Source organism: Panthera tigris, chromosome B3 (genome assembly GCF_018350195.1).
Source record: "Panthera tigris isolate Pti1 chromosome B3, P.tigris_Pti1_mat1.1, whole genome shotgun sequence".
Taxonomy (NCBI): Eukaryota; Metazoa; Chordata; class Mammalia; order Carnivora; family Felidae; genus Panthera; species Panthera tigris.
In genome coordinates, this window is record NC_056665.1 from 55401739 (window position 1) to 55423960 (window position 22222).

At 39.3% G+C, this 22222-nt stretch overlaps 1 protein-coding gene across 3 annotated transcripts in view; it reads right to left on the reverse strand.

Annotated features, from left to right (window-relative positions):
• Nucleotides 1-22222, reverse strand: part of SLC12A1 (solute carrier family 12 member 1) — a 100879-nt gene that overhangs the window by 34224 nt on the left and 44433 nt on the right. For all 3 annotated transcript variants that reach the window (XM_007081816.3, XM_007081815.3, XM_015537424.2), the window contains exons 9-16: nucleotides 20644-20728; nucleotides 18056-18207; nucleotides 16796-16903; nucleotides 16354-16477; nucleotides 14480-14581; nucleotides 12190-12345; nucleotides 8698-8797; nucleotides 7805-7916 (exon numbers count right to left, since the gene is read on the reverse strand). In XM_007081816.3, coding sequence (XP_007081878.2) covers nucleotides 7805-7916; nucleotides 8698-8797; nucleotides 12190-12345; nucleotides 14480-14581; nucleotides 16354-16477; nucleotides 16796-16903; nucleotides 18056-18207; nucleotides 20644-20728 — 939 coding nt within the window. The remainder of the gene's footprint in view (nucleotides 1-7804; nucleotides 7917-8697; nucleotides 8798-12189; nucleotides 12346-14479; nucleotides 14582-16353; nucleotides 16478-16795; nucleotides 16904-18055; nucleotides 18208-20643; nucleotides 20729-22222) is intronic.

Below are 22222 nucleotides of genomic sequence, written 5' to 3' on the forward strand. Positions count from 1 at the left end.
CTCAGCTAGACCCCAATTTGAAGAAATGGGCAGAGATCTTGGCAGTCAGAACATGGTGGGTTGTCACTTTCCTTGTGTAATGTTGACCTACCCCCATCCAAATAAATTAAGATTTCCCTCTCACTCAATGAATTTCATGAGAACAGAAGTTCATATACCTGTGGCATAGGAAGAATACGGGAGCTTAATAGAGAAGAAGGTAGGTATCATGGTGGTAGATCAAACATTTTATAATTTTAAGATTTGAGCTCTGGAAATTCATTTCAACTAAAAATTTGATTCTTTTTCTCCTTCCTTACAGGTCCAAGCCAAGTCTTTTCTTTGCAAGTTTCAAATCACCCCTAAAAGTGTTTCTGATGATCTATAATGTGCCTGATAGGATATGAATCTATTTTCCTAGGAAATTCTTCCAACTCATGAACAGATTAGGTATGTTGTTGAATTGTCTTAGATCTATTACAAGCTACCTAGGATCTTGACGAAACGCAGTGTGTAGGTCTGGAATGAGGCTTAAGATTCTGCATTTCTAACAAACCCCCAGGCCATGCTTGGAGTCACAGTCTTAGAGGGTCTTTGACTAGAGAGAAAGGGCTTGGGATGTATGAAAAAGATACCAGGATTTGTGGTCTGCAGAAGTGGTTTCAAATCTAAAATTGGCCGTTTGGAAGAAGTTAATTATTTCTGAGCGTTGCTATAATTTTCTGAAAACAGGGATAAAACCTCTAGCCTGCAGGGTTGTTTTGAGCAGTAATGATAAAGTGCCCAGTCTGATGTCTGGAATATAGTAGGTGCTCATTCAAAGTTGGATGATTTTTATAATCTTAGATGAGTTTTCACAATCTTGTTGGAGCCCCAGACCTATTTCTACCACTGTGTTTGTTCTATGACAGAGTTTTGAATTGGGAGCCAGAGCTGGTTCTGGCACTGGCTGGCTGATACCCTGGTGTGTCATGTGCCTTTTCTTGGTGTGGGTTCTACAATTTAAAAATAAGGGAATTGTCTAGTTCATCACTGTCCAGTATGATAGCCCTTACCCATTCGCTGTTGAGCATTTGCAATGTGTCTGCTCCACACTGAGATGTGCTGAAAATGTAAAATACACACTAGATTTTGAAGCCTTAGGATAGAAAAAAAGAATGCAAAATATCTCAATATTTTTTATATTGTGCATATTGAAATAATAATATTTAGGATGCATTACATTAAATAAAATGTATTAAACTTTTCTTGTCTCCTTTTACTTTTTTGATGGCTGCTAGAAAATTTTAAGTTACATATTATGTTTCTATTATGCAATACTAGACAATCTTTGGTCACTTCCATTTTAATATTCTATTTGAAATGGATCAGATTCGTTATGTACTAATTTTAGTATTTTTTCTAGAACTTGCCAGCTTTTCAGAAGACTTGTCAAAAACTTTTTAAAACAGTTTGGATGGCTTACATTAAAGTTACAAAACAAGAACCTTCAAAGATGATGGGTAAGTAAAGATACAGGGAGGACAGTTATTAAGCCAGAAGACCTAAATTAAAGAAAGATATGCCATTATGGATAAAATTCTGCTTAGGGTTCTAGAATGTCCACGCATTTTGAACTATTAGTTCTCTTTGGGCACTCTAGGCTCCATCAGCTGCAAAGAAAGAAGAGATATTTTTTCAGGGAGGCTCAATGGTAACAGTATCCATGTGACAGAAGAACAACCAACAGCTAGAAAAGGTATTGGGCCATCAGTATATTGAGTTGTACCACAATGACTGTGCACCCCTGGGGAAAGTGGCATTGATTTAAATAAATGCAGTCTAATGTATGTCTATTATTGTTACAAAAATCCAGATTAAGCATTAATTGTGACAGAAAGATGTACTTTAATGCCTAAATTTGCCATATTGAGAAGTCATAAAAATATTTCAGACAGAATCTCTCTTTGCTAAAAGCGATTATAGTATCATTGTAGCACACTTACTAATGTGAGGCAAGGCTGCAATACAAATGTAGTAAGGAAAAATAAGCTAACAAAGAGGGAACACATACTGGAATATAATTACTCTCAACATTGAAATATGTCATAGTCACAAAAATGGATTTTGCCACTCAATTAAAATATTATAGAGATTAGCTCAGTTAGGATCCAAAATATGAATGCATAAATTAATTCAGGATTTGAACAAAGAAGCCCTAAAAGTCTTGTATATATTAAAACTTTGACATTGATTGAGAAAAGGGTAAAGAAATTCTAATTATTTAGTCTGGAGAAGTAGTTGATGGGATGCTACCTCAAATAAATGAATATTACGAAAAGAATTTGCGAATGAGTTCCAACATCATTAGGATCAAATAGAGAAATTTGGGCCAAAAGCAATGTTCTTTCCAACTTTCATTTTTCAAGACACTGAGAGTCTTACTGCTCTGTCTTTGCTTTCATTGCCGCTTTGGTTGGAAGTGTGGGAAAGAGAATTTTTCCTTTCCGATTTGGTCCATATTTCATCTCACCATGTGCCTAGTGCCCATTCTCAGGTCATTTCATTTTTCCTGCATTGTGCCATGTCACTCTCTTATGAACATCATGACAGAGCCTCGATGACTAAAGAATAATAGATGCATCTATAAAAATGCATCAACTTGGTGGTTGTGAACATTGAGACGAAGAGGTTGAAGATAGAAGAAAAAATGAAAACTTTAGTTTCCTCTGGTTCATCTGTACTTGAACTGCCCTCTGCTGTGCCAGAGTTAGGAGTTGGTTGTGTTCCCTGAGTTTTCTGAAGAGTGTCTTTGAATTCAAATAGAGCTTTAGGTTTTATTAAGATGTTTTCTAAATTTTAAGAAAAAAAAAGAGAGAAAGGAAAACAGTAAGGGTGAAATTCTGTTAAAAGGGGATCTACGTAAGGAAGCTGGTCAAAAGCTATCTGTCATCTCCTTTACTGTGAGAGGAGAGCAGGACAATCAAGGTTTAAGGAATGTGAAAGAGTAGGCAAACACTAATCAACATAGATCTACATCTTGGCACACTTATGTGAAATGAGTAGAAGAATGCCAACAAACCTCAGGTAACATTGCCTTTGGAGAGGGAGAGAGCCATGTGCTAAGTGGTTTTAACAAGGACTTCAGTTTGAGCTGTGGTTTATTTCATTTCAAAAGTGAGTAAGAACATTTATGACAAAAATGTTAACAGTCATTAATTAAAAGAAGTAGGATATGGGTGTCATTTTATTTTATATAGTCTAATCATATGACATTGCCTGTATTCAACAGTTTGGACCAACAAAAATGTAAATTTCATATGCTTCGACATAATATTTTTCTTAATGTTTCAAAATAAAAAATAGAAACAATCTAAAAAAACTTTATTTTTCAGCCACCAGAACAGCACAATGTACTTAATAAAAGATACCACCGTACACTTGAAAGTCTTTTGCAATTTTAAGACAAACAAAATTTAGAAAAGAGTTAAGTATTGCATTTGGGGGGCAATAAAGGCTTTATCTGATTTGCATTCTAAATCCCAGATCAATTGGATCAAGTTTCCATCTTTAAAGTATATTTGTCTTTGATTTGTTTTCATAAAAATTACCCTGCCTTTAAACTAAAGCTGAGAAGTATGTGAGTGAGTGACTGTTGAGGCATGCATGATGCCTTCTCGCACGGGGAAGGTAAATGTGAGATGGCACCAACTGAGCAAGGTATACCCAGAGAACTAAGGGTACAGAAACCCAAACTAAGTTATTGTAATGATTGATTTTATTATCGCTCTAACTCCTATGAATGAGATAAGTGAGGAGACTAATTGACAAAGAAAGGCAATGTGTGTTTATGTTGGGAAAAGAGGGTAGAATTGGTGGAGATTGCAACCCCTGACTTAATACTTGCTTGTGGCTGAACCCCTGAATTAGACTACGCTTGACAATATGAGAAGATACTAGAAGGTGGATTCCTACTCCCTCTGATCTTTCTATGGTGATAAGAATGAAGCACAGAAGAAAATTACTTTTGTTCAGATTTTCTTTTCAATGTTTTATATTTTTGAGAGAGAAAGAGACAGAGGCAGAATGTGAGCGGGGGAGGGACAGAGAGAGAGGGAGACACAGAATCCGAAGCAGGCTCCAGGCTCTGAGCTGTCAGCACAGAGCCCAATGCGGGGGGCTCGAACCCATGAACCATGAGATCATGACCCGAACCGAAGTCCAAACGCTTAACCAACTGAGCCATTCAGATGCCCCTACTTTTGTTCAATATAAAGCCTCTGGGATATAAGTATATCAATGATTTATCATGTGGTAATTCAAAGGAGAAGAATAGCCAGCACTTTAAGTTACCAAGCTGGATTCCTTAAAAGAGATGCCCATATTTGTCTTGATGAAGGTACCTCTGAAATCTTAACGCTTGTAGCAAAGAAGCAAGAAGGAAAAAGAGGCTCTGGTGGATGAGTGTAAGAGTTAGTTGAATATTTGGAAGGATACAGTGGGGGCTTGGGGTTCAGCCAAAAGAATAACTCTTTAAATTCAATTCAGCAGCTTTGAGGGCTATGATGTCTAGTCCTTTAAAAATGTCTCTGTTGTAGGGGCACGTGGGTGGCTCAGTTTTGGTTAAGCGTCCAACTTCGGCTCAGGTCATGATCTCACAGTTCATGAGTTCAAGCCTGGCGTCTGGCTCTGTGCTGACAGCTCAGAGCCTGGAGCTGCTTCGGATTATGTGTCTCCCTCTCTCTCTGCACCTCCCCCAACTCACATTCTGTCTCTCTCTCTCAAAAATAAATAAACATTAAAAAATTTAAAATGTCTCTGTTGTAGAAAATGGCAGCTGGGCCACACACTTTCCACCAACCCACCAGCATCAAAATACCACTGAGCTCTGAGTCTTGCTCCTTCCTTGTAGTGTCACATTTCAAGTTAGCTCTTTTTTAAAAAAAAATTTTTTTTAACGTTTTTATTTATTTTTGAGACAGGGAGAGACAGAGCATGAACAGGGGAGGGTCAGAGAGAGGGAGACACAGAATCTGAAACAGGCTCCAGGCTCTGAGCTGTCAGCACAGAGCCCGACGCGGGGCTCGAACTCATGGACCGCGAGATCATGACCTGAGCCGAAGTCGGCCACTTAACCGACTGAGCCACCCAGGCGCCCCTCAAGTTAGCTCTTAAATAACTGGAGGCCAGCAGAGGGTTGGAGCACAAAGCCAGCTATCCTATGATTAGTTGGCAGGAATACGTATCTTACTGTTCTATCATGATCATGTTGGGTACCTAAAAAAGTCCAAAAATCCAGTGTCTGGATCTGGTTTCCTTAAGAAAGGATGCTTCCAGTTTTGTTGAAAGGGATAGATTTTTGGAATGAAATGGCAACTATGGTATACCAAAAATAATGATTATGAAAATAACAATACCAATAGTAACAACTATAATTAATTGAGCATTTACTGTTTGATAGATGCTGAGCTGGCACTGGAAAGATCATCTGATAGAATTCTCACAATAGCTGTGTAACATAGGTGCTAATGTTGTTATTATTCTTCCCATTTTCTAAAAAAAGAAAGAGCATCGAGGCACTGTAAGACTAAATTACGTACCTAAAGGACTCACAGCTAACAGGTGGCAAAGAGTGATTCAGAACTTGACCATGTGTCTCAAAAGCCCATGAGCACCAGCTTCCCAGAGTTAAAAACTGCATTGTCACCTCTCAACATTATCTTTTCTTATTTGACCTTTCCCATAGGTTGGCCTAACCACCAATAACTGTGCTTTCGGAAAAAGTTTTCTGGTGGTATGCTGACCTCCCCCCATGTCACTTTCCATCTGTTTCTTTTCAAAGATGATTGACGACGAAGTCTAGAGTTGAAAAATGCTGACAGCATCTGCAGCCCCAGGAGCTCACAGAGAGTAACTAACTGGAAAGTCATTAACTGATGCAGTAACTATTTCCTGTCCCTGAGAGAACCTCAGGACCTGGGAGCATGACTCATGGGCCTTACTCAGAGAGACCAGCACAATGATATATAATGTGGTCCAATATACCTGTCAGAAAACAGGGCTATTGGAGGCACAGACAAGGATGCTTACTTCACGTGATACTCCACAATCACGCTCTTTTATTAGAGTGAAAGCAGCAAAGGGTTAATTAAAAGCAATATCCCTTGTCTCTATTAGAAGACCTTTTCTCCCTTGCCAATATAGGACTGTTCATACTCTCAGTTCATTTCTTCTGTCCTAAAGATTTTTTATTGCCTGCTAAACTAAGTTTTCTCTAAATTGCTGGAGAAGAAAAACACCCCAAACTGCTTATTCCATCAAAACCAGCTCCTGTATTATATTGACCAAAATGAAATTCAGTAATCCAGGGCACAAAAGTTGATAATATGAGAGAAGGGTGCTTGATAAGATTTTTAAAAATCCTCTGGAGTCACAGTTGGTCATTACTTAACCTGTCAATCTTATGTAGTTGGTAGGGTGCCTTCTACTCCCCTTCTGGATAATTGCATTGAGTTCTATTGTCTCCGTTACTAGCATATGAGCACTTAAAGGAAGGAGAATGTGACCAACTCGCTTCATATAGCAAGTATTAGAGTACTGCCAAGTATAAAAAGATGCCTAAGTGCTGGTCATGACGATGTGCGGTAAATTTGTCCCTGCATCATGGCCCAGCTGACTGGCCCAAGAGTTACACGGCTTCCTGACAGCCCTATTCCTGACAAGCACCGGAAGTTTGGGTAGTGGTACCTGATTCTATCAGCACTCCCAAGGACACAAGTCTGCTAAGGCTTTCTCCTCATGAGGTAACGCAGAGCACAATCCGGTGGCCTGGACTGACATCCTGGTTCTGCCGCTTTCTTATCATGTGACCCTATGCAATAATTCAATTTTCTTGCATCTCACTTTTCCAACCAATAAAACGAAAAAAGGCATTCTTTGTTCCTTCCCACCTAACTCGGCTGTTATATACCTCAAATAAGAAAAACTAGGAAAAAGCTTCAAAGAATTGATAGGTACTATAAAAATACATTGAAGGAGCTAAGAATTTTGAGTTGTGTGTATGTGTATGAGAGGGAGAGAGACAGAGACAGAGTTTAAGGTAGAGATGGAGGTAGAAGGTGTGAGATTGTTATGGGAACACAAGTAGAGATAGGCTGATTTGGAGGACTTGGGCTTACTATTTTATTAGAATTTTCATGCTTTCTCCTCACTTTAGAGATTGGTAATTGGTCAAGAATCATGGTTAAATTCTTAGCATCTACTTTTAATACCTCCTGGGAAAACCATCAATAAGTTATCATTAGCCTACTATACACTTCCTAAAAAAAATGAATTCATTCAGCTCCAAATGTTTATCTAAGGCATGGGAAACTTGGTTTAATTCCCTAGATATCTGTAGTGTCATCAATTTTATCCAAATATTTAATCTAAATTCTATGTGCTGTCATTTCAGGACATTATGTCTGGTTTTCTCCTCATCAGTTAATCTATATAATAGTACTCTCTGGCTCATTCCGTGCTTTTATATTTCTGTGGACAGTTACCACCCCAAATGCCTTCATTTTATTTCTGAGCCAGTTCTCTTTTTCTTGTCTCAAAGGCCATCATTTGGAAATATTTATCACTTTTAGTTGGTCTCCCATGAAATCTGAAACATTTTTTATCTACTTATTTAAATTCAGGATCACGGCCTTTGCTAGTCCTTGCTCTATGAATCAAGGAAAAGGGCTCCTGTCCAAACTGCCTTGCCATTTTCTTATCACTGCCTGTACGCACTTGGCTCGCCTAAAACAACACAAGGTGAGCAGGGAGGGAAAGCACCTTCCTGGGATGAAGTGGCTCTTACCACAAAGACTTCACAGCAGATGCAAAGGCCACTGTTCTTGGTAAAGGCATGAGTAATGTCCAAGAGAGCAGGTCTTGTCATCGGTCCCCCTGTTAAGACAATGCACTGGGGCCTGGAAATGGAGAAAAGAAGATGTGAAACTAGCCGTTTCAAGAAGCCTATGAACCAGAACAACCCTGATGGAAATGGCAGGAACAGAGGGTTTGGCAAATGGGAAAAGTTCTCCCCTAAATAGTTCTTGGGTTTCTCATCAGAATTCTTGAATCATCCTACCTGTTCATCTTGCCATCTTTGTATTCTTAGTTCATTAGTCATGGCAAAATGTGAAGTACAAAAAAGGTGGTCTTGGGTTTACCCCTGTTTTCTTCCCTCCAGATACTACCCTATCCTAAATCCCCAATGTGACCTCTTACTCTCCAGCTGGCCTTTTCATGCTGCTTTCCTTCATCTTCCTTGCAAAGCTCATTTTTTTTAGGTTCCATTCAAAATAAGATATAACTAATGAAGAGTTTAAAATGTTACTTTTCCTAAGAGAATTCAGTAAGCCACAAAGCCTTAAGCTGAAAGAAGACAGCACCAATGATTAAGGTTTTGGGGGATTTGGGAACATCTCTCTAAAATCACACTCTTGGATCACCTCTCTATTTCTGTGCATGGAAGGTGACACCTGGCATTATGATGGTTTATAGTTGAGAGTGGGCATAGCTCAGGGTGGAAGAGAAGAAACACTCATTCATAGAGGTGTTGTCATGAAAATGAGGCAGTTTTGTAGGACTGCCTATTCTGAGAATATACCCATAAAGTGTATCACTACTCTAGTGCATTTGTCTCCCATAAAGGAAAACCACTTCCAATGTAGAGCAATGCCAAGATGCCTGAGAGGTTAACTTTACCTGAAATTTTTCACATGGTCTTCCACGGTCGTTAATTCCAGGGCATTGTCTAATGCGCTCACATAAGAAAGAGCCTGTGTGGAGGAGCCCCAGTTCACATCTGTGGACAATGGAAGAATTTGGCATTAAAAGCATTGACCTTCCCTCTGTGTAAGCTGTTGCCTTCTATGATTTTCCTTGGCTATCTCATCAGTGAGGAGTGCCCAAATTAGAGAAAACACAATATGGCATTTCCTAGAGATACCATTGTGTCCTTTTATGAACACTTTATGAATTCTTAGAAGTGAGATCTCTCTTTCCAGCTAAGGGTCAGACTTTAAAGATTCGGCTCCAGAAATTTTGCTTGGTGAGAGAGGCTATGTGACAACCACGTTGCAGGTGGATAGACTTGGAAAAGGTTAGTCCCTAAGTAAATTCAAAAGGTCTTCATAAATTCTTGAATTGAAAAAGAAAAGAGGCATTTCTGTAAATACAGATAGTGTGTAGCAATCTTTATATTTTGAATAGTAAAACTGAATAGCTCAGGGATTCTTCCTCTTGGGTGTCTATAAAGAGAGCTTGGCAAGCATTTTAGTTTGATGTTGTAGGGCCTGATCTTCATAATAAGGGAGGGAAGTGCTACCATCTCCTACCATTTTTTTTTTAATAAATTAAATATTAGATGGGGCCTCTAAACTTTAAGAGGCAGTCCTGATGGGAATGTACAGACTTACTCCAGATGGTAGATAGAGTCATCTCCCTAGTCCTGCTTGGAAGAGGCAGGGAGATGGTGGGGAATAATTATCTGGAGGAAAAAAAAAAGACTAATATTGAGTTAGTATTGATTGCACCAGGTATTTAGCATACCTTAGGTTACTTTGTTCTTATAAAACTCCTACTAGTCAAATGGATATTTATAAGTAAAAAGTGAACCTTGAACCATTCCTCATACCATGTGTAAAAATTAACTCCAACTGGATAATGGGCATAGATTTAAGATCTGAAACATTAAAACTTTTAGAAGAAGCTTGTGACCTTAGATTAGGGAAAGATATCTTAGATTAGAAGCAAAAAGCCAAATCATAAAAAAAAAAAGATAAATTAGACTTTCTAGAAATTAAGAGGGGCGCCTGGGTGGCTTAGTCGATTAAGCATCCAACTGTCATGATCTCACAGTTCATGAGTTCAAGCCCTGTGTGGGGGTCTGGGCTGACAGCTCAGAATTTGGAGTCTGCTTTGGATTCTGTGTGTGCCTCTCTCTCTGCTCCTCTCCTGCTACTTATTATTCTCTCTCTCTCTCTCTCTCAAAAATAAACATTAAAAAAAATGAAAACAACAACAAAAAAGTAAGGTGACTTGGTTAAAAGCAGGGAATAGACTAGTCTGGAATCAGGCCTCGTGCTGACAGCGCAGAATGTGCTTCAGGTTCTGTCTTCCACTCTCTCCCTCTGCCCCTCCCCAGCTTGTGTTCTCTCTCTAAAATAAATAAATGTTTTTAAAAAAAGAAATTAAGAATGTCTGTTCTTCAAAACAAACTGTAAGGAAAATGAAAAGGCAAGTCATAGCCTTGCAGAAAATATTTGCAAAACACGTACCACTAAAGGATTTACATCTAGAGTATATAAAGAACTCTCAGAACTGAATAATAAGAAAATAAATAGGCACAAGAAAATAAATGGGCAGAAGATTTAAACAGGCATTTGACCGAAGAAGATAGATGGATGGCAAATAAGATATTCAATATCATTAGTCATTAGGAAAATGCAAGCAAGTCATAATGATAGGACTCCACATCTATTAGAAAGTTTTATTTATTTTTTTAATCAACTGACAATGCTAAGTGCTGACAAGGATGTGGAGCATGAGGACTTTCATCCCTTGCTGGTAGGAATAGAAGATGATAGGGTTTCTGTGCAAAACAGTTTGGCATTTTTTTATGAAAAAAAATGTATATACACACTCTTACTACATGGTTAGAAAACCCACTCTTAGATATCTCACTCCTAGAGAAATGAAAACAGAGGTCCACATAAAGTCCTGTGTGTGCATGTTTATAACAGCTTTACATATAATCATCCCAAGCTTGAAACAACCCAAATGTCCATCAGCTGGTGGATGCAGTTCTTAAATTTTTCAGATATATTCATACAACGAACCACTACTCAACATACATGAACAATCCACTTACACATGCAATAACATGGATGAATCTAAAAACATTCTGTCAAGTGAAAGGAAGCATACACAAGGCTACAAAATGCATCATTCTATGTAATACTCTGAAAAGGCAAAGCTATAGCAACCAAAATCAGAACAGTGGTTACTAGGGGCTGAGTCGGGGGGGAAGAGATCAAATACACAAGTGTGAAGGAACTTTGGATGATGATGGAAATGTCCTCTGTCTTGATTGTGGTGGTGGTTACAAGACTGTGTAAATCTGTCAAAACCTATAGACTGTACATCTAAAGGGGATGTATCTTACCATATGTAAATTATGCCTGATGCGTAAAGTAGTAAAGAAAACAGCAAACAAATCCCTCTAAGCCAATTACTGCCTCTCTACTTTCCTTGTGCAGTACAGGTAGGGGACATAGGAAGGTGGCTGGGGCCATCTGGCTCCCGAGACTAGGCCTCTCTGTACCACACTCTGCTCTCTAGCTTCTCCCAGCTTCAGCCTATCCTTCTCGTTGATTCAAAAGTTAACACCCAAAGTTCAGCTCTAATTGAATGATCTATGGCAGCTTCTTGTTGCTCACAGAATTCTTAGCATGACATTATGCTTCGTATTTATCTGGCCCAACCTACTCCTCTGCCCCTTCCCCTTAGCACCCAAGAACTCCATCTGTGTTACAGGCCTTGAGCCATGTCCCTGCATGCCTCCTAACTTCATTCATGCTTTTCCTTCTGTCCAGAATAATCTTCCCTGACTCTGTCTGATTTGTTCATTTAACAAATATTTATTAAGTGCCTACTGAGTGTTAGTCCTGGGAATGCAAGCCACGAACCAGAAGAGTCTTCCTGGACAACCCTAATCAGAACTAATCGCTCCTTCTCCTTTTCCCAGTAGTTCGTTCATGTCATTGTATGGTACTTCCTATATTGTATTATGGTTACTTGCTTGTATGAGGGTCAGTGAACTCCTTGAGGATAGGGACTATATCTTATTTAGCAGGATTCTTAGCAGGTGATATAACGGGGTTTGGTATCATACACTCTACTTAAAATGTCAGCTCTAGCTCATCCTGTCACCTTGACAAACGGTCAACTCTTTGAACTTCAGTTTCTTCATCTGTGAAATGGGTCTAATGATACCTGATATACAGCATCATTGTGACGATTCAAGGAGTGCTTGGTATATATGGTATATATGGTTAACTATTATGTTATATTTTTAATATCCACTGTTCACATAGCACACCTAAGCACATAGGAGGTGCTCAATAAACATTTATTCAATGAATGGTTAGTTAGGGAGTGCTTTTGAAACCCCCTCCTGTACAGTCCTTATCTTACCTGGTTTCTTATAAGTCACGTATATATAGAGGAAGAACTCAATGACATAGGTGATGACAGCTGCCCACCAGTTGATAACAAACATGACTGCACAGCACAAAACAGCTCCAAAAAGAGATACCCACATGTTGTAAATTCCATATGCAGGTCTCCATCCTGAAATAAAAAAATCTCAGTGCATAAGAAAAACTTTCACACTATTACTTTATACCACTACATATGATTAGAATGCAGCTTGGGGTGCAGGTTGAACATCCGCCTTTGGCTCAGGTGTTGATCTCACGGTTCATGGGTTCGAGCCCCACATCAGGCTCTGCCCTGACAGCGTAGAGCCTGTTTCAGATTCTGTCTCCCTCTCTCTCTGCCCCTCCCCCACTTGAGTTCTCTGTCTTTCTCTCAAAAATAAACTTAAAAAATTTTTTAGATGCAGGCAACAGTTTTTCCTATCATGAAAATCAGAACTTTTAGGTCAAGTTCCCAATTCTGTTATTAGTTTTCTGTGACCTTGGGTTCCTGGCCTATGAAGGCATACTAAATAAGAATGCTATAAATATAAAAAATGTGTTACTCATGGCCTCTTTGTATTTCCAGCATGCCCCAATAGTCTTCCCAAACTATGAAATCTTAAGCCTCTGATATCTATGCCATCAGGAGTTAAAAGGAGTTAGGAGAGATGGAAAGAGTAGGGTCTAGTGGGGAGGAGGGAGAGACACTCCTTGGTGGCCCAAGAAAGAGGAGGTTAAGACAACGGGCTTATTGTTCCTATGGAGAAGGTAGAGCTTCATCAAAAGTCAAGCCAGTAACTTCCTGATAGTTCTGTCTTTACCTTCTTTATGTTAAGAGGATAGTGATTGCCCTTTCAGAAATAATAATCTATGAGAAAAAGGGAGAAGTTTTTCTGTAATAGCTTTTAAACCTGATGCATTAACGTTTTACATTTTACAGTGAAAATATTTCTCATGGTTCATATATGCATGGAAGTTTCCCATGTTCCTTGCAATGAAGAAGCTGGGAGACAGTATGGTCAGCTAGGGAAGTTCTGATTTGAAGGGTATTTGGTCTATGGGTGAAATACATATTAAATTTGGAGTTGCCAAAACACAACAGAGCGTTCAAAGTCTTCAGGAGCAATTTCTGAAATGGCCACCAGATGGAAATAGCACATTGAGAACATCCCTGGAAATGCCTTTATTTTTCCAAGTCTGGCTGTATGTGCGTGTGTGTGTGTGTTTGTGTGTGGCAGAGGCAGTATGTGTGTCATTTTGTGGGTTTGTGTATCCATGTGTCTTTGTGTTTTTTTTCCCTCTCTCTTTTTCTTTCTTCCTCTTTCACTCCTTCCTTTCCACTCTTTCCCCTTCCCATCTCTATGATTTCACCTTGCTTTTCAAAGATGAACATAACATGGCATGGAGGCACACATTTCTATACTTGTTGTATTCACTGACTAGAACTTTCTGTTCTCTGCTTAAAAGAAGACAACACAACAGAAACAAAAGTTCCTCAGTTGTCCTCTGAAGCCCAGTGGCCTTGAGTGGACAAAGGCTCCCCTTCTGTCCATATTTTGTCTTATTGGCAGCAGGTTTTGCAAAGGAAGCTTGTGACCACAGCAGGCCCTAACAGAGTGGAAATGTGTTTACATCCCTGATAAAGGCTCTCATGGTGAAGAACTTTCTGAAGGTCAATAGTGATGAGTATCTATTCTGGTGGAAAGGTAGAAGGAATTCTAATAGCGAATGAAAGCAAGGAAGAGGTGAGAGGTGACTAGACAGGGAAGGTTCTTTGGCGTGAAATTTTGCACCACTTTCAACCACAGTCTGAGGAGGGCAGGGATGCCACTGGTTTCAATACGAATCTGCATCGACTGTACTCAGCAGGTAATTATGGGAACTACTCATCCTTCTCTTCTGCACCATGGGCAGGAAACAAATTGATAGTAAGGAAGTTTCAAATATATACATTTATTCCACTTCTGTGGTCACTTTCACCCTGGAAATAAATAGTGGTGTTTTTCTACTGCTGAAATAAATGTGGTTTCTCTTGCAATGAATAATTTATTGCCGCAGGAGAAAATTGACTTTACGGTTGGTCAAAAAGGCCATTGCTCAAATGATTCTTTTTCTATTTCAGAAGTCACCCCCCAACTCACCAAAATAAAGTGGATTACGCTGCCCACTAGGATATAAGGAAATACATAAACACAGATTGAGCACTTTTCACGGACTTATTTCATCTTATTGAGACAAACTAACTGCCTTCTTAGGCTTATTTTAGTTACGAAAAGTCAACTTACCCGGAGATTTGGCATAAGAGGCATGGAAGCAGGAGAAATTAATAAGTGCATATGAGGCCAGGAAAAAGTTGGAGATGATGGGGGCGATGGTGTTCAGTTCCGCTGTGAATGAAGCAGAAGTGAGCATGTACATATGAGTGATGAGACCAGGGGCTGAACAGCTGTCACAGCCTGGAAGCTTGACTTTATTTGGAAATTGAAAACATAGCTAGCATTTGTCAAAGTTTAAGAAGTTAGTGATTTTTCTTTGGGGTCGCATTCATTTAAAAATATTTTTTCAGCCAGGGTTTCCACAAAGTAAGATACAAGAAAACCTACCAATGAGAAAATAGACAATAGGCAAGACCTGTAATTCAAGTGGGCGTGGGTAGAGGGTTTGGGGACTGGGCAGATGATAAACTCCCCTGTAGGTATTCCAGAGGTACCATATCTTCTATTCTTTGTCTGCTGTGGATACAAGGAGAAATTATTTTCCTCCTGTGTCACTAAGCTCTGCAGTGTGACAGATTAAATACCAGGGCACCAGCAATACCCAATTGGAAATCTCTATACCCAACTTACTCTTCTTGACTCTCAACTCTTGCTAGTCATTTGCCGCCCCCCGCCTTTAAACATTTCTAGAGAGTCCTACCTCTCAAGGTGTGCCAGAAAATTTTTACCCCAGTACCTAAATATCCAATATGATTTAATCCTAGCTGAATTGTTTACTGTATGATATAGGAAATAATTCAGAGACATTATCATTTATCTGTCAACCACAGTGATGCAAATACAGGTGGCATCTGGGTGTGATTCTAGACCATAGATGCCAGCAAGGAATATGCAAAAATGGCTGCCATGAAGTTTGTGCCATGAAGCTAGTCTACACTGTTCTCAGTGATTTTTAAGGATATTATTTAATTTATACAATTTTCTAACACTTGGGCTATTTGATCACATAAATGCATTATAGGGCAATGATTTGAGGTGTTATGCTTAAGTTATAGAATGGAAGCTTTTCTGTAAATAATCACTTTTCATTTAATCTTTTAAAAATCTAAAAAACACAGACAGTCATATTTTCTACCTCTTCAACCTTGTAGAAATCTTATGAGGATTCAGGAATTACAGTCACTTCCTGAGTTCATGTGATGATGAGGGGCCTTTGTTGTTTAGTGCCACTGTGCTGAGGAAGGCTCTGCCCTTCTAGGCACAGTTATCAGGGCCTTGCTTTTGGCTTCTTTTCCTCTGATAGGCTCACCAGCAATGGTAGCACCTTAGGGAGGAACGAGGAACGTGCAGGCTAAAGATGATGAATGTGCCTCTCCAAGATTGTGCAGCTGTTCCTATATCGCTTTGGAGAGGAAGCCGAGATTACAGTCTGGGTAAGTGGTTCTCAAACCTTAGTGGTCTACAAATCTCCTGAGGAACTTGAAAACATGCAGATTCCTTATCCCCAGAGACACTGATTCTAATTCTGGGGTTGGGTCTCAAAAACTGGCATATTAACAAACCCCAGGTGATTCGGATTCTGATATAAGTGGTCAATGGACCATATTTTGAAAATGACACTTCAATTCTCCTGCTAGCTGCCAAACCAGGAGAGGTAGAGACAAGTGGCACCTGGGGAAGACTCTGGAATTACACAATATCAGGGAGCTTAGAGGAAGGATTCTCTTGCGTTGGGTTGGATGGATTTCCAACATTCAGATTCAAAGTCTACCTCAAGTCCTCGAATGCTCTCTACACACAAGGATTCCTTGGATTAGACAGACTCCAATAATCTGAATTGGGATATTAAACATAAAACAGGTAACTTGTCAAGCTAAAAGGAAAACCCTAACAGTAATCAGAAGAATTCCTTGGCTTTCAGGAAGCAAGAGAAAACTACGAACCAATAAGAATGAAGGCCATGGCTATAACAAAAGTGAGAATGTATCCTCTCAGGGGTTCATTGTTTTTCCCATATCCCTTTGCAAAGAACTGCAGGGCTTTGTAGATGTTGTCCTTGCACAGCGCCTAATGGAAAAGAAGAGGAGATATTCGTCATTTATATCTATGCACAGTCATTTTCCCTAGGTGATTCAAACAAGAAGATTTGGGGAAAGATGAAGTGGTACATGATATAGGCACAAGTTAACACTGCAGTTTATCATTCTTTATATTATTTGAATCGATCTTGACTATGTGGCAGACAGCATTTGAGCCAGATGCAAACGTTAAACTGTTTCAGAAAATGATGGAAGATGATTGCTCGTGAGAATGAGTATTTCAGCTTGATCCAAGTTTAGTGGAAACAGACGTAGGGAGAGGCACATGCTCTTGTGCTTGTATCACCTGGAACACTTTGGGTGCGCTGACAAGAGAGGCCAGGGCTGAGGACAGCGTTGCAGAAAAGATGCCAGCAGTGATGAGGGGGCCAAACCCTGACACCATGCTCATGACCTTGAGAAAAGACATTCCAGTAAGGAGACTCATCCATCACACAATTAAAAAAGAAAGTCAAAATTTTATCCAAATGCTTCCCTTTCTACTTTCTGTGATTTGGAATCTCCTTTACAAGTTAATTGCTTCTAACCAGATTGCCCCCCGCCCCTGCTTCATTCTCGAGTTCCTCAATATTTGTTTTTTTCAAAATGGACATGGCCATTTTGTTGTCATTGTTTATAACAATAAGAAATGCTCACCACAATACATCCAGAAGATACTGGAAAGAATAAATAAGGAAATGATTTCAAGGACTTTGACAACATTACCCCTGTCTTTTTGGGCATATGTTTCCTGGACAATGGGAAATCCTATCCAGTAGGAACTGGTATTTAAATAAGTTTTGGGGAGGGCTCAGTTGTTTTCTGGTCTTCCGAAAAGCTTTAGACTTTCTTGTTCTTCCTGCACATAGAAGCTTTTGAAACATTTGCTTTCTCTGTGATCATTAAATATAATTTTAGATCTTAGACATGATGAGATTCTATCAATTTAAGGCATATTTTGGAATAATGACTTCAACTGAGTTAATTTCTCTTTGTTGGTTGTTAAAATGTACGAATGAAGCCTTCAAGACAAATTTGCCTCTCCCTCTGCTCACCAATCATTCAGACAAATTGATGTTTCAAGTTCTGCAGCTTTCCCAACTTCCCTTCTTCCTCCCCCCTCATTTACCTCCCCTTTTGCCACTCACAATTTCCTTCTTGGCCTTGTTTTGCAGGCACTCCAGGACCACATTGGGGCCCTTTCTTAAACTGAAGTCCATGCACAATGTGCATTCCAAGTGCTAACTATCTAAGTCTCTCCTTCTCCCCGCCACGGAATCTTTCATAATTGATTGGAAGATGCATAATGTCAGGTGGTAATCTTTCTCTGGTAATGCAATTCATACAAGGGCCCATTCTCTTCCCACCACAGTAAACGTAACCACAGGATTTACCACTACATAATGCCTATAGGGTTCCCTTCCCTCACTCATGAATTGTTCCTTGCTGAATTCAAATGGATCCACAATCAATCATTTGCAAAGTCAGAAGTTTCATTATACTCCACATGACATTGTACAAATGAAAATACAATCAACTTTTTTTTTTTTTTTTTGGCCATTCAAACCTGGAAATTGTTCATCAGCCCATATTCACATGGTTCATGCCGACATCTTGAGAAGTCGTAGCCCAACCCACAGGCTGCTGAACCATTGCAGTTCATCCCAGAAATGATTGTGTCATTCATGCTTCCAGTGGCATCTCGGACCACACAGGCTCCTGGGGAAACAACCATGGCTTGTCATTTCTTTATAAGTGTTCTGCCCCCTATAAGGTTTTCTTCTGAAATCATAGTTTACTTTGAGTCTGAGCAGGTCCATTGCCATCCTCTCTTGTCATTCTGGGATCAGGTACCTGGAGGTTCCCATTCTCAGAGGCTTGAGAGCGCCCCCTGTCTCTAACAAGCTGCCACTTCCACTGCCTTGGGTGCTTTAAGTCCAAGCTTTCACCTACCTCTTTAAGACACTTGGGGTTGGAACCCTATTACTTTCTGAAATGCACATGGCAATGCTTTGCATATAATATGTATTCGATTCATATATCTGGCTTGGTACTACTGATCAGGTGTTTTGCAGGTAGAAAGATTTATTTTCTCAACGGTGAGAGAACCAAGGGGTAGCATTATTGAATTCCGGTAATTAAGAGAACTGAGCCCTTGTTTTCAACTAATGATAGTCCTTTCATAATTATTTAAACATAGCTATAATTCTACTTTATATAGAATTTTAATGGTTTAAATAATAAAGAAATGGGAGATAAAATATTAAGATTTCCTTGGTACTATTAATGGTCAAATAATATTCTATCAAATATCAGTGTATTCCATTATTTTTATACATTTTGGTATTTCTGTTATTTTCTACTATAAACATTCTATTATGAACATCTTTGTACACAAAATTTCCTTCCATATTTCAACATATTTCTCTAGGGTAGATTCCTAGAAATGGAGTTATGAACTTTTTAAAGATTCTTGATAGATATTTTAATCACTGACTTTCCTTAGGAATTTTATAACTATAATCTCTGTCACTATGTATTTGATAGGATTATTGAAATATATGACTATACATGGGAAATATGTAGAAACTTTTCTGAACCACCTGAAGGATACATGTTTTGCAAACTAAATCCCAACCAATGAAACTGTTCATTCTGCAATTCCAACTCCAGACAGTAGGAGTCATCATCCCTTGCTATTAACTTCAAGAGAGGTCTCAGTGACAGGTACCCTGTCAGGTGGTAATCTTTCTCTGGTGATGCAATTCATACAAGGCCCATTCTCTCCCCACCACAGTAAACATAACATGACAGGACTGCTTAAACAGTTGAAATCATGGATGTTGGTTACCAAGCAAAACTATCCATTCTAGATTTTACCTTTATGCTTTGTTCTTTTATGTTGAGCTGACTTTTCTGAATCATATATTTTGGCTTCTGCATTATACAACTCCCCAAATTTCAGTGAAGCCAAGCCATGAACCATAACTAATGACAGGCTATAGACCTCACGACTATCCTCCTCTCCAGGGAAAAGTATAGAAACAGATTTTCCGCCCCAGGCAAAAACTGAAAGATTCTCTGAAATCAGGTCTATAACTTTACTCATTCCTTCATTTTTACTTCATGTGAGACAGAAAACCATTTGGGAAATTTAACTTAAGGTGATTTCAATGTCATTTAAAAATGTGTCAATTTTCTAAAGTATTGGAATAAAATCTCTTTACATGTAACTAAACTTGAAAATGCCACAGCAATATAGCTAACATTATCCATTTTCCTCAAATAAGAGACAGTGAGAGGAGCAAGAATCTAAGTTAACTGTTTTGCTTTTTTCTCCACAAACCAAAGTAAGATAAATGCAGTTCCCCAATTTCCTTTAAGTAGAGGACTACTGGGATGTGCCCTTCAGCAAAATGGTCATCCGGGCTTCTGCAGTGGGGAACTATACTCTGTGCAGTGCACAGAAAAGAGTTTTCTTCTCTGAATGTTCCACATTGCTTCCTCTCCTACTATGGTATAAGCATGAAGTGACCCCCAACCAGGAGGAGGTGTGGCTGCAGGCACCAGGTGGAATGAAAGTCAGCTTAGGAACAGCAGGTGCATTCACATATTTTCTGTTCACTGAGCAATGTGGGGGCTGGCCACCCACACTGCTGGCAGCTGGGTCTTGTTCTGATTTCCTGCCAACTAGTGACAGTGACATTTCCATATTAGGGACAGTTAGTGCAAGGAGGAGATACAGTCATCAATTCTAGATCTTTCATATTTTCCTAAGCCTTTTTGTTTTTGTCTTGTTTTGCTTTTGGCTTCTTCTCTCTGGCTGTTTCTCACCTCCCTCCCAAGACAAGGGAGGTGGGTGCTGGGTGGTTGCAAAACATCTTTGGCAGGGGGGATTATCACCTAGAGTAGCTAAATTGGATTCTCTTTGTGTTCAGGCAGAATGACAATCTTATTAACTCTATCCTAGCCCTGACCCCGAGACACCTATATTATAGCTTAATTGCATTCAAACCCCTAAAGCATCCAGAGGGGAATAAAAATGTTGTCTTTAAAAAAAACTTTCTACTTATGATCCATTGAAAGCCCACTGGACATAAAAGGACTAGACTCCTTGTAATTCTGGAATTCTTACACCAAAGACATACAACTTACCTACACAAATAGCAACTCCTATGTAGGCAACAGTGGTGATGAAAATGGCTAGCATGGTTCCTCTGGGAATGGCATCTTGGGGATCCTTTGAAAAAATAATGTGGTGGAATGAAGAGACAATGTAATAAGAAACAGAAATGACTTGGGGTTATTACTATATTTCAAATTTTTCATCTACCCTTCCTGAGGCACATTGTAAAGAAAAGATCAAGCAAATGGCAAAATGGTGAGCTTGAGTTTTTTCTGGAGGTGTTCACGTGTTCAGAGTGAATAAAGAAACCTCTAGATCTTCATGCTGAATGAAAGAGATCTCTAACTGTCCAGGACGGAGTTTTTATAGAAAAGTAAACTAGTTAGATCACTCACTAATGCATCTCCCTCCCTTTTATCCCCTGGGAATTTCATGCAGATGTATCTGACCTTAAAGTATTAGGGGAAAGACCCCAAACACACCCCACACATTGATACACATCGAGAATATCCGTGTGTGTGTGTGTGTGTGTGTGTGTGTATTAGTTTTGTACCAAGCATAGGCTTGCTTAAAAAAAATAACTTTTAAGCAAAAAGGATGATGTACTAAATTCTCCAACCCCTCAAATTTCCCTTTTGGAATCTAGTTCAGGAATGACTGCAATGGGAGATATTTGATTTTCATAAGCAGGCATAAAGAAAGAGGCAAATTTAAGCTTATACCAGAAAATGGGCTTTTCTCTTGCTTATGAATGTATATAAATTCACTGAGCTGAGCTGACATCATATATAATATACCATTTTATATCCCATTTTGGGGGCTAAGTCGTATCATAATCAATTTCCACACAGCATAACTTCTAAATAATTGAATTCAACTTAACAGGGATTATTAAATAGAGATTTTAATGTATTCATTGATTATACAGGACAATGCCTGGCATATAGTAGGAGTCAATAAATATTGAATTGAGGGAGGCACAATCTCGGTAGATATTAGTTCCCCCACCAAAGGACCTGAGATTTATCAATACAAATAAGCAGTAAATGCAGCCAAAGTTTGAGATTTTTTTGTTTTTGTTTTTAACTTAAATCTGCTGATCAAATCCATCAGAGAGGGAAAAGAAAAAAAGGGGGGGCGCCTGGGTGCCTCAGTAGGTTAAGTGTTGACTTCTGCTCAGGTCACGATCTCACAGTCTGTAGGTTCGAGCCCCTGGTCGGGTTCTATGCTGACAGCTTGGAGCCTGGAGCCTGCTTCAGATTCTTGTCTCCCTCTCTCTCTGCCCCTCACCCACTCATGCCCCCCCCTCTTAAAAAATAAACATTTAAAAAAAACACAACTCATTAGAGAGGCCAAGTCATGGTAAATGTAAACCCAACCTCACAGCTGGAAATAAAATATACAAACAAATTTTCCCCTAATGGGAGTATGCCAGTCCTATGGAGCCACTATGTGATCATTAATTCCTCCCCATTCTTTTAGGGGAGTTAAGATGGTGGAGTAGTAAGGGACCCTGAGCTTGTCTCGTCCCTGAAATGCAGCTAGATCAGCATCAAACCATTTTGAACACCCAGGAAATTGATCTGAGAATTAATGCAACAACCCTGC